A 13,012-nucleotide genomic window follows, 5' to 3' on the forward strand; every position below is an offset into this window, starting at 1 on the left:
CGTTTTTCTTATGGCCAAATCTCGAATGGATTTCAAGTTTTAAAACTTAAGACAACTATTTATATAGCAGCGATCAACTAAAAGAAGACGAATATAAAATTCGACTTTATATAAATAATTATTGAAGTTGAAATTCAAAACTAGTACTGGCCGTCTCTCACACTGGAATAAAAAATAATTTATTGGACGCTTTATTTGTTTGAGGTAAAGCGTGTATCAAAGTCATACAGACAGTAAGTAACACGAGCTAATTTAACCCCCAAGTTTGTTACAATCGCTATACTGTTCTGTTTCCTAAATTATTACAATGCAAGGTTCACTGTCTCCCTTGTTTGTTAGAAAGCAGGTTTTCTGTATTACTTTGTTACAATACAGGTTTTCTATATAACTTTCTTTGTTACAACGCAGGATTTTCAAAATTATTTCCTTACTTTGTTACAATATTTTTTCATTTCATTCTTTCTCATTTCGAACTTCCGACTAGATGAAAGACAGTTAACAATTTACACAGTTATAAAGGGCTTTTATCAACGTTATGAACCGAATTAAAACATCTGTCGTTTGTTTTAAAACGCGTCAACAGCTCGAACCCCGGACCCTTCGATTCAAAACCTGGCATGCGAGATATAAGCTGCACCCGATCGAGATAGTTAGTGAGATAAACCTAAAATATCAACCAATAAAACCTACTATCAAGATAAGAATAATTTTATTGAAATATAAATGAACAATTTTTCAACAGTTTCGTCGGTTCTGAGAACATGATGCGTTCGGTTCTTGTTCATTAAATGAATTTATACATCACTGGAAATAGTTTGTTCGGCTTCTGTTAAGACGAGAACAAACGGTAATGTCCAGTATTTCACAGACCTCAACAACTCGGGCGGGCATAAAAAGAAATAAATCTAATTTCACGATTTCAACAGTGATATTTTAGTAGTGAAATAAATTATAAAGTAGTTTATTGAGTCTAATCGAGCCCCCCCCAGTGGCTCAGCGGTATGTCTTTGGACTTGCTAAAACCGGGTTTCGATACCCGTGGTGGGTAGAGCACAGATAGCCCATTGTTTAGCTTTGTGCTTAATTCAAAACATCAATGAATGTAATCGAAGATTACTCCGCGTAACTAAACTCGTCGACATAAAACAGCAGACAGAGAGAACGTAGAGAAGGCTTCTGATAAAAACAACACAACTGGAATAAAAATCTTATGAAACATTTATTAATCCTAATCTGCCACAGGTTAAATCGGATTCTCGAATTACTCCGACACAAGGTATACCCTGTAGCGCCACCTACGTTTTAGGAGATTTTCAGCGATCGATATGCGAGGTACCGCTTTTCGACATTACACGCAGTGGCTATTGTATTCTACTGACTTCCAGCGATAAGTGACTCAAGTTAGTTTGTGGTTTAAAAAAATACAATCTTCGAAGAGTCACACAAACCCTTCTCGCCTAAAGAGCAAGAAAAGGAAAACAAAAGAGAGAGAAATATAATTACTCGCTACAAAGTTGGTTCAGGCCTGAAAGATTAATTGAATAGACTTGACAACATACAGCGGGTCGTCTGCACCTTCTTCTAGAATGAAATACAACGTTGATATATGTTTATTAGTGACACTTCTTCTTACCTCTAACCTCGAGGGTAAGTCGAACAACAGCATTACAAGTAAACTCGTAAGTTAACACTGATATATTTTGGTTTATATTTATTTAGATATGTGACTTTACACTTTTATGTTCTTATTTTGCACTCGGCAACTTATGTGTTTTGCGTTGAAATGTTTTTCTTGGGAGTTACTTTTCGTTTTCTGTTTATACACGTCTTTGAGAGTATTTTTTTTCCGATTTCTTTACGGCTTAGAGGTGAATGATTTATAGCGAGAAATATGAGCTATAAATAATATTTTTGTACATTGTCCCGTATTATAAAAAACAACTATTTTCAGCGATCCAACTTTGCACGCTAACAAATATAACCGTGATGACAATTGTCCTATAAACCTAAAAGAAACAGCTACGTTAGTTCTTGTGGTCCTCCCCAGGGCAATCTAACAAAGATTGGTGTCGGTTTTTTTTTTAACTAATACAAAATTTGATTAAACCACTAGAAATATGGTTAAACTCGATATGAATTGGAAATTTGATTAAACACAAAACAGTCGAGAATAAACGTATTCCTTAAAATAAATTATACTAAAAACATTTATGATGAAAATAATTACATTGTTTCTTGAATGGACACACTGATTTTTAATATTCAGAAACTAAGTTTCATATAAAAAATTCAACGACCTCCTGATAAGCTCGTCTTGTAGTTTGTTCAACAAACATTCTTTCATTAGTTGTATAACGTTTCAGCTGCTTTCAAACTTGTATTACTTCAAAGAACCAGTATTTCTTCCAAGTAAAGACCATGATGGTCTTGAGATACCAGTAGATGGGACGTCTTAAAATATGAATAGCTAATACCATCTATTTCGTCAACCCATGTTTGTACGAAGAAACAGATGATATATATATATATTTATATATCAAGGTAACAACTAAAGTTTATTAAAGTTTATATATATATATATATACCAAACTAACAATTAGAGCTATATATATATATATAAAAGCTAACAGTTAAAGTTTATTATATATATGTATACACGCATCTACGGAGTACCAATCTGTCTCTGATCTGTAGAATCCAGTAATGCAATACTGTCCTACTGTCACATATCGTTAAATAACTTGTTGATAAACGACTGTAGATACTTTCTTCCGCTGACATACTGTTTGTAAGACAGTCAAACTTCTATCACTTAACATCTATTATCAAAGATGTCACGAGGATTATCTGGTTCCATATTTCCATCAAACTGAAACTTCCCGACACATTCACAGAGATAAGTCTTTCTTTACGAAAACTGGTTTGCTCTTTGCGAGAAAATTGCTGGTTCTCTTGAGTAACAAAGAAAACCAGTTCAAACTATTTTTCATTCCTTCCCCCTTAAAAAAAAAAGATGGATTTATAAACATAATCGACTTTTAAAGTCACGCTCACGAACATTCTTAAGTGACTACAAAATTAATAACCTATTTCAAAGCTTCCAACCCCATTCTCCAAGTTAATGCAACTGACGCTAAACCCACGAGAAGCTTCGAACTGTAAGTGGACCATCTCGAAAATTAAAATTAAAAAAATGCTTTCTTATAGCAAAGCCACGGCGGGTTATCTGCTGTGACCACCGAGCGGAATCGAATCTCTGATTTTAGTACTGTAAATTCGTAGACTTACTGCCCTCCCATCGAGGGACAAATTAGGAAAAGCAATACCAATTGATATACTAAATCAAACGACTATACTGTTACCCCCCCCCAGTGGCTCAGCGGTATGTCTGCAGACTTACAACACTAAAATCCGGGTTTCAATACCCGTGATGAGCAGAGCACAGAGAGCCCATTGTGTAGCTTTGTGCTTAATTCAAAACAGTAACCAATACTGTTAGTGTAAGTAACAATATGATTTCTTATTTATAAAACACGGAAGTTATATTGGTTTGAACTACTATCGTAGAAACAAAGGTAAAATAACACAAAACGTTTCATACCCCGTCTTTCGACCAATGAGACTCGTTAAGGAAACTGATATAAAGGTTCCAGATCCAGGCACTCGTATTCGAAAACTGTTATGGTTCGTGTGGTATTTTTTACCTCTCTTACACAAATAAATCTCACATTTATCTGTTTAGTCGAATTCTGATATAATGTGACTTAATAATGTACTTTATCTTATGACCACTTAAACTGTAGACGTTAATATTACAGTACCCAACTGAACCTGTTCAGTTCTAAGCATTACAAGACCTAACGGAATCTGTCCAGATCTGAACATTACAGTACCCAACTGAGCCTGTTCAGTTCTAAGCATTACAAGACCTAACGGGATCTGTTCAGTTTTGAACATTTTAAATCGTAATACAATCTGCTCATTTCTAAGCATTACAAAACTTAATGAAATCTTTCAGTTCTGAACGTTACAGGGCGTAACTGATTCATAACACGTAAGTTACAAAGTTTCTACTAAGTTGAAGATGCAGCTTGCTAGAAGTGTCTGGTTTTGTTAAACCACTTCCTTTACGTCAACCGTCGTTTACTTTTATCACATAATTCTGAACGACAACCAAACCTTTTCGTTCCGTTCGAAAACCTGCACGTGATTTTCGGTTCGATATTTTCTTAAAGTCACGATCTGCATGCAGAGCCGTGTCGAACTGACACTCACAGGGTTCACTGGTGAATCGTTGTTTGTTAATAAGAAAATGAAACAGAGTATCAAACCACGTGCTCGCTCGTGTTTATTTCAGCCACGTCTCATCACGCATCCGGTGAAGAGTAAATGAGAACAGACCAAAACGTAATGTTATTATCTGGTACAGAAAATATTTTCTCATCTTCCTGTTGTTGGATTTCTTATGAGGAACCCAAACAAACCACACTCTTGTGAGTCGAACATTTTCATATCTGTACGTGCAGGCTTTTTTTAGTGTAAGTTGTTGTTAGATCAAGGTGTTTGTTTTTATTTATAATAGTCATTCCTTTAGAATTTGTCATCAAATTCTAAAACTGAAGAAGTTTCCGTCAGAGGAAATGCTGCACAGTGGGTTGCTTGAATTGTCCGTCATCAAAGGGATCGAGCCCCAAAATTTAGACTTCAAGCTTACAGACAACCAAAAAGGTTGCTTGTTTATTTCTCTGTTTGTACAAAGCTTCACGATGGGCTATTTGGAATGTGCCCATTACGGGTGTCTGAGCACGATTTTTAGTGTCATAAGCTAAGAGACGTTCAGCTTAGCCGCTAGGGGGCAAAGAGGGTACTCGAAGTTTTGCACGTGAATCAATGTTAAAGCTCAAATTACGAACAAAAACTAGGTTTTTACTTTTAAAATAAATTAAGCGTGTAAACATTACACGGAATACAAAATTGAATAATTCCGTTTTTAGTTTGGTGTGTTTGCTGCCACACTTATAATGCGCTCATGGCCTTAAAAAGCGGAGCACATTTTAACAGCAACGGAACGCGAACCACCAACTCTTGGATTTGCACTCATAGTATGCTTATCACTGAGCCATGCCCGGAAGTCTTTTTTTTTAAGTAGTTTTATTAAAATAATTACTTAGATTTTTAGTTTGTGGAGAGCTGAAAACAGAAGCCCCGACCATCACGGGCTCTCTTCCCATACATTCTCTTGGTCTCATACGACGTTTGTTTATTTTTAAATTTCGCGCAAAGCTAGACGATGGCTATCTGCGTTATCCATCCCTAATTTAGCAGTGTAAGACTAGAGAGAAGGCAGCTAGTCATCACCATTCATCGCTAATTCTTGGGTTACTTTTTACCAACGAATAGTGGGATTGAGCGTCATATTATAACGCCCCCACGACTGAAAGGGAGAGCACGTTTGGTGTAACGGGGATTCAAACCCGCGTCCCTCGGATCACAAGTCGAGTGCCCTAAATGCCTGGCCATGCCGGACCGACTCATAAAACGTTTAGGCAATTTGGCGGGAACTGATAGCGTAATATACGTAGCTGCAATTTGTATCCACGAGACATAGATATGAAGGATGGTAAACTTCGCGGCCTCTGTAGTTCGATTTGATGTCGTCTGGCAACATAAACTTTTCCAGTTATCTTCCTAACCATTCGACCTCTAATAATCACTTACCTATTCACTACTGCTCCAATGCATAGATATATTTTATACAGAAGTTTGAAATGAAGAGTAAAGGGAAGAGCAACCTGGGATTTTCGTTGAAAATAAATAAATAATGGAGTTAGAGAAATTGGAATTGTTTCAATAATTGGATTGTTTCATCCACGTGGAACTTTCTTTCTACGACATTGACTAGGGGTAAGCCTTTTCTCTAGGCTTACGATACGTTCTCTGATATCAAGTGATACACGATTCTTTTTCAGAAACATGATGAATATTAAAGTTTTGTGAAACTTATTTTAGGCTTAACTGTTGTTCCTAGAGCTCTGATAAATCAACTTCTACGGTGTTAGAAAATACAAGATGGTAACAGAAAAAAAACGTAACTTCCGTTACGCCGTTTATAATAAGGACGTTAAGACTACTGACTCTTAAATAAACACTATGAAGTCCTTTTATGACAAGGCCCAAGCGCGCCTAAATTACAGTCTATAAATTGAACGAATCGCAAATATGAGTGCTATGCAAAGCATACTTCCCCGCAAAGTACCACACTTTATTCGCTTCTAATGACTAATCTGCCCCATTCGAACAGGAAGCTAGCTAGTAGAAATAAAGAGTAGACTTTGAAATACTTTATTTTAGGGCTATGGTTTCACATATCGAGTAAGCAATAAAACCATTTTCTTTCACGTAACGATCACCGGTTTCTGTGCTAATGTTTTCAGTGTTATTTCAACATTTGAGAAAACGTATCCAAACCAAATTTGGAAAATGAGCGTTACTACATACTATTACATTCAAAACTGAACGTTACTACATGTGTTTTGTGTGTTTTTCTTATAGAAAAGCAACATCGGGTTCTCTGCTGTGTCCACCGAAGGAAATCGAACCTCTGATTTTAGCGTTGTAAATCCGTAGATTTATCACTGTACCAGCAAGGGGCACATTACTACATACTAAGTATTACATTCAGAACTGAACGTTACAACATAGTACCTATAACATTAAGAACTGAACGTTACTACATAGTAACTATTACATTAAGAACTGAACGTTACTACATGGTAACTATTACATTAAGAACTGAGTCATTGATTTCACGGAACTCATATTCGTAATAAAACCCATCAGTAAATACAGAGTTAACAGGATTGTAACTATCTTCTTTGATAACTTGTTTCTTTAAAGTGGCTGACGCAGAAGAAAAATAACTGTGACATAACGACTATTCGGCCTGATTAGAAGCTGCATCTTAACCTTTTGTGTTATAACAGTCATCATACTGAATCGTAAACACGTATAAATCCATTAGTGAAATTAGTGAATAATTAGTTGTTAGGATATTTAAAAAAATTTAAATTTTGTCTAGAAAAAAAATTTCGTACGAGTAGCTAAGCTGACAAAATCACGCCATATTAAAAGTAAAATGAATTAGATGAGCTTTGATGGTTTACAAACCAAAATACGGGTTTTAATAGCTCATTGTAAAGTTTTGTACCTGAATACCACCACCAACAACAAGATTTAGGACTTTCGATGTATCAAACATCCCATTCTTGCTCCCTCTATAATATGATAAACTTCGTAGACGTAATCATTTTATTTGCATGGCTAAAGCTATAGATTACTCACATTAGGGTTAAAAATCATGCTGAGTTTTATACAATAATTAAGACCACAACTGTAGATTACACGTAGTAGGGTTAATATCGTGTTAGGTTGAACATAATAACTAAGCCTACAATATAAATTACACGCAGTAGGGTTAACACCATTTTGGATTTAACATAATAATTAAGACCATAACTGTAGATTACACGTAGTAGGGTTAATATCATATTAGGTTTAACATAATAACTAAGCCTACAATATAAATTACACGCAGTAGAGTTAACACCATTTTGGATTTAACATAATAATTAAGGCTACAAACAATTAATCTTTGACAAACCCAAGCTGTTATTCTGGTAAAGTATAGTTTGATCATTTGTCGTTAGACCTTTACTGGTGGTGGTTCCCTTAAGCCTAATATCAGTCTTAACGAATCGAGAACTTCGAAGGTTTATTGTTTGCCATTGCTGGAGACACAGTCAATTGTATATCCTTGAATGAAGACAGCCTCCTGTGTAAACTTATAGTTCAATGTTTAGCCAGCTCATGCACAATACAGCTGAAAATCATAACTGAATTACCACTTTACTAAAGTCAACCTAACGAGTTCCATCTGATGAAACGTACTTTAATTCTGATACCAAACTGGCAATGTTTACTGATATTATACCGTATTCTAATAAGATATTAAATTACAAACCGTAAACTATATCCATATTACTATTATATTTTCACTCAGTATGTTAATATAATTATTATCTGATGTCTTAAGTGTTAAACAGTTTATTCGAGGAAACCAGTTTGATCCGAAACTTTAACAACAGAATAAACAAGTTTTATTATTGTTTAAAAGGCAAGTTCTGAAAATACAATATTCAACACCTTTCTGTGTGTCACTTTATTAGAGTTTTAGTTCACATCTTTCTGTGTGTCACCATAGTGAGATTTTATCTCAGACATTTTTGTGTGTCACTTTAGAGGGGTTTTAGCTCACACCTTTCTGTGTTTTACCTTATTCAGAATATGCTGCACAGTTTACAGGCTATTTGGAAATTCGGCTAGACTTTCTAAATATCTCAGTCTAGAATCCGACATTAAACACCTTATCAAAATGAGAAAGGAAGTTAACAGAACTTAAAGTTCCATCAACATTTAATTAATGAATAACGTGTGTAAACTGCACACCAAGAACCTGTACTGGCACAGTGCTTCGTGAGGGATCGAAATTCGAATACTAGTGTTATAAACCTATCCGGTTTACCACTTCGCCAAAAGGGAGATGGGGTGGGGTTTAAGCGCCGAGATTCACCTTGAAATGCCTAGAGGTATAATGTGATGGCGGGGATTGAACTTTGAATTCTAGCATAATAAGCCCATTACCGCAGAACCATCACGAGATTAGGTAGTGTCCATGAAAGAGTCAGTGATAATTTTAACAACAACACTTTGATAGCACACACCTCTTACATAACCAAGATACATCTTGTAACAGCACTAATGAAGTCGACGTGGTATAAAAGTTGGTGTAGAGAAAACACTTCCATACTGTGGAAAACAGACTTCTAAACTCTCAAGATAATTAAAGGCCATCCGAAAACTCCACGTGTTCGGAAAATTTCTCGAATGCAGCGGCGACCTGTTCTGTTACTTCAATTCAACAGATTTCATAAAACGGAACAGTTTTTAGGGGAACATTTTTAACATCGAACAAACTGAGTAATAGAATATGAAAAATAACGCATTAACAATGAATTATTAAATATCAGAAATGGGGGGGAACTGCTAATGTAATAAAAACATACACATGTTCTTTTAATTAGTTCGTTTCTCTTTATGAATTACCCACGAAGTAACTACTTACGGGTAATGGTCTTGATGCTCGGGAAACATGCCATGAGGAGAAAGGAGATATACAGGGGCAGATAAATTAAATATTTAGAATAGAATCGTGTCTATGGTCTGTGCAGGAGGTTTAAGCTGAGCCTTAGGGAAAAGTAGCATGTGTTAGTACGTTTTTAAGATAATTGAACAAGAAATTTTATATCAGACTACGTAATCTGTACACTTTTTACCTCTTTAAAATATCTTCTTGCAACTCTATGTATGTTACAACGTGACAAAGAGTGGATCGTAAAGGTTCACCAGAATAACACTTAGACGAATCAGTTTAACAGGATTGGTATAATATCGACTTGTGTGACCATGAATTAAAACACACACACGCACAATAAACGCCCTCTAGATCTTCTGTAAATTAAAACTTAAATATTATCACGAGAAATCTTTTCGTTTCCGAATTTAGTATGAAGACACAAGAAAAATGTTATCTTCGAGTGGATATCCTTAGTTTTGAACTGACAGACTAAAGGGAGAGCTTTAATCAGCAGCACCCACCGCCAACTCTTGGTCAATTCTTGTTTCACCGAATGGTGGGATTTAACTGTCACTCTTATAACCAGAACCTCGGTCTCCAAGCATGGAGAGCTATTCTGCGGTGAAGTGAAGCGAATCACGAATCTTCAGACTTATAGTCCGAGAAGGACAAAAAAAGTTCACATCCGGCGTTAACATTTAAGACACGAGATGACAGCTAGAACTGGTTGATATTCGATTTAGGTAGTAGATACGTTGTTAGGGTTTGATTAGCAATAAACAGGGCGAATATTGTAGTTACATCTCTTACAACAAACAAACTCAAGGTTGAAACATAATTTTTTAAAGTTGGTGTTACCTAAGCATTTTGGTATAGCGATATTTTAATGCAGCGCCATCTGGTAGCAGTTATGTTTAGTACTATTGCTAAGAGACGTGGACGTTCGTATACTTCGACCTCACATTCTCACCGATTTAATTTTTGTTTAATTCTTTAGAGTATCAGAGTTAACCTATCCTCATGGTGTTACGCTATTATTTACTTTGCAGTATGTTCCTAGAAGTCGTGTGGTTATTGGTTTAACATTTTCTGGGAGGCTAACAGTGTAAGTTTTAAAAACAAGACCGCCCCCCTCATAGAGCAGCTAAGGTTTCAGGAAAGCACCCCACCAATTTGGATTTGTTAATCGAATAGCAAGAATGACTGTTACAATTATAACATCTTCCCAAAGTTAAAAGTACGTAGCGTATTTAGCAAACTATCACGGATCGAGCCTTTGCCCGTTCAGTGCGCATTTTGGTGTGCTGAACACTAGACTCCCTACGATAAAACAAATCACGGAACAGGACCCGCTGCATATTGTATGCCAGCACCTAACAAAGTAGTAGAAATTACTGTTATACTTATAATACTCCAGAGCTAAAAGTGTGGAGCGTATTCAGCAACATGTCGCGACTCGAACCGTGGACCATCTAATGCACAGCTGGATATTCTAATCATTAACTATGTAAAAAATCCACGACGATGAACAGATTTCAAATACTCATAAGTAACAGACTGCTAAGCCTTTTTCATAATATGTAACAGACTGCGAAATCTTTCTTACAATGAGTGACAGACTACTAAGCCTTTCTTACAATGAGTGACAGACTACTAAGCCTTTCTTACAATGAGTGACAGACTGCTAAATCTTTCTTACAATGAGTGACAGACTGCTAAGCCTTTCTTACAATGAGTGACAGACTACTAAGCCTTTCTTACAATGAGTGACAGACTGCTAAATCTTTCTTACAATGAGTGACAGACTACTAAGCCTTTCTTACAATGAGTGACAGACTACTAAGCCTTTCTTACAATGAGTGACAGACTGCTAAGCCTTTCTTACAATGAGTGACAGACGGCTAAGCCTTTCTTACGAGTGACAGACTGCTAAGCCTTTCTTACAATGAGTGACAGACTGCTAAGCCTTTCTTACGAGTGACAGACTACTAAGCCTTTCTTACGAGTGACAGACTACTAAGCCTTTCTTACAATGAGTAACAGACTACTAAGCCTTTCTTACAATGAGTGACAGACTGCTAAGCCTTTCTTACAAGTGACAGACTACTAAGCCTTTCTTACGAGTGACAGACTGCTAAGCCTTTCTTACAATGAGTGACAGACTGCTAAGTCTTTCTTACAATGAGTGACATACTGCTAAGCCTTTCTTACAATGAGTGACAGACTGCTAAGCCTTTCTTACAATGAGTGACAGACTGCTAAGCCTTTCTTACAATGAGTGACAGACTGCTAAGCCTTTCTTACATTGAGTGACAGACTGCTAAGCCTTTCTTACAATGAGTGACAGACTGCTAAGCCTTTCTTACGATGAGTGACAGACTGCTAAGCCTTTCTTACAAAGAACATATCTTCAACTGATCTTTAAGAGCTAAGGAAACTACCGTTTAGTGACGTAGTCAGAGAATTGGAAATGGCAAAACAACTACGCAGTACTGCATACTAAAACTATTTTAACACCGGAAGCTTCGGTGTGAAAAGCTTCGTTCCAAATCTGGCAGGGAACGAGGCTTCTCACAAAGTGAACCAAGCAACGCAAATTCAATATTCATCACGAAATAAAAACCCAAGTAAAAAAAACTCATTCTTCGTGTGTAACACTGCACGAACTTAAAAGTTCGTTTTCAAGTAGAAAACAGATTAATTCTTCAAGAAATATCTACTTTCATATTCCATGAATATTTTTACCAAACTTTCAGAAAGTCTTACAAAAGGAACGAATAGAGAAACCCTGAGGAGAAAAAGAAGGTAAAACTTATAGAAAAAACTAATATAAATCATTTTGTTGCTTTTAGTCGGTTTACCTTCCCTTTTTACAGAGTTTTATATAAAAACGTTTTTAAAGAATAGAGTATAGTCTGTTGGAATCTCACATAAAACGAATCTGAATATTTACAAAAAAGAAGTTTATCAGATAAATACAATATCACAAGCCTTTGTATTTTGTTATATTTCTCTGTAAACTTTCATTATTATTATAAGAATACGTAGAACTCATATCTTCTGTCTGGCTTCGAGATGACCCTCTGCAGCAAGCCTTTTATTACGTTTATTAGGAAGGGTTTTCTACAGAAGCAGAAGCGTGGTCCGTCTATAGAACATTAAGGAACTGTGAATACCGACTGATTGTGGAGATAATTACCGAAATAAACCAGTAGCAACGTGTATCAGCGTATATACTTCAGTGTGTACTAGAGATTATAAGGGCAGTTTTGACTGAAACACTATTCAAACTCACGGTTTCACTTCTTCACCAAATAAGCCACGTGTTACTAAAACTGAAATTGATTACACAATATTTGACAGCGCGAACCAGAGGAAAGCGTAATTACGACCTTTCTGATTCAATGCCAGAAAAATGAAAGAGACACTAAAAACGGACAGTTACTTAAATTAGGTGTAAAAGTCACATTAACCAAAACACGAAATTAACTGTTTGTTTTTTGAATGTCGTGCAAAGTTACTCGAGGGCTATCTGCGCTAGCCGTTCCTAATTTAGCAGAGTAAGACCAGAGGTAAGGCAGCTAGTCATCACCACCCACTGCCCACTCTTGGGCTACTCTATTTGTGTTTGTTTGTTTTTTGAATTTCGCACAAAGCTACTCGAGGGCTATCTGCGCTAGCCGTCCCTAATTTAGCAGTGTAAGACTAGAGGGAAGGCAGCTGGTCATCACCACTCACCGCCAGCACTTGGACTACTCTTTTACCAACGAATAGTAGGATTGACCGTCACATTATAACCCCACCCCCAGCTTAAAGGGC

The 13,012-nt window shown here is 36.3% G+C and overlaps 1 protein-coding gene across 1 annotated transcript in view; it reads left to right on the forward strand.

The window, feature by feature from the left end:
- Positions 1-1,433: 1,433 nt before the first annotated feature.
- Positions 1,434-13,012, forward strand: part of LOC143258542 (neural cell adhesion molecule 2-like) — a 278,171-nt gene continuing 266,592 nt past the window's right edge. Inside the window, exon 1 of the mRNA XM_076517686.1 lies at positions 1,434-1,647. Within this exon, the coding sequence (XP_076373801.1) occupies positions 1,587-1,647 (61 nt within the window). The 5' untranslated portion in view covers positions 1,434-1,586. The remainder of the gene's footprint in view (positions 1,648-13,012) is intronic.

The sequence above is a fragment of the Tachypleus tridentatus genome, chromosome 1 (genome assembly GCF_004210375.1).
Source record: "Tachypleus tridentatus isolate NWPU-2018 chromosome 1, ASM421037v1, whole genome shotgun sequence".
NCBI lineage: Eukaryota > Metazoa > Arthropoda > Merostomata > Xiphosura > Limulidae > Tachypleus > Tachypleus tridentatus.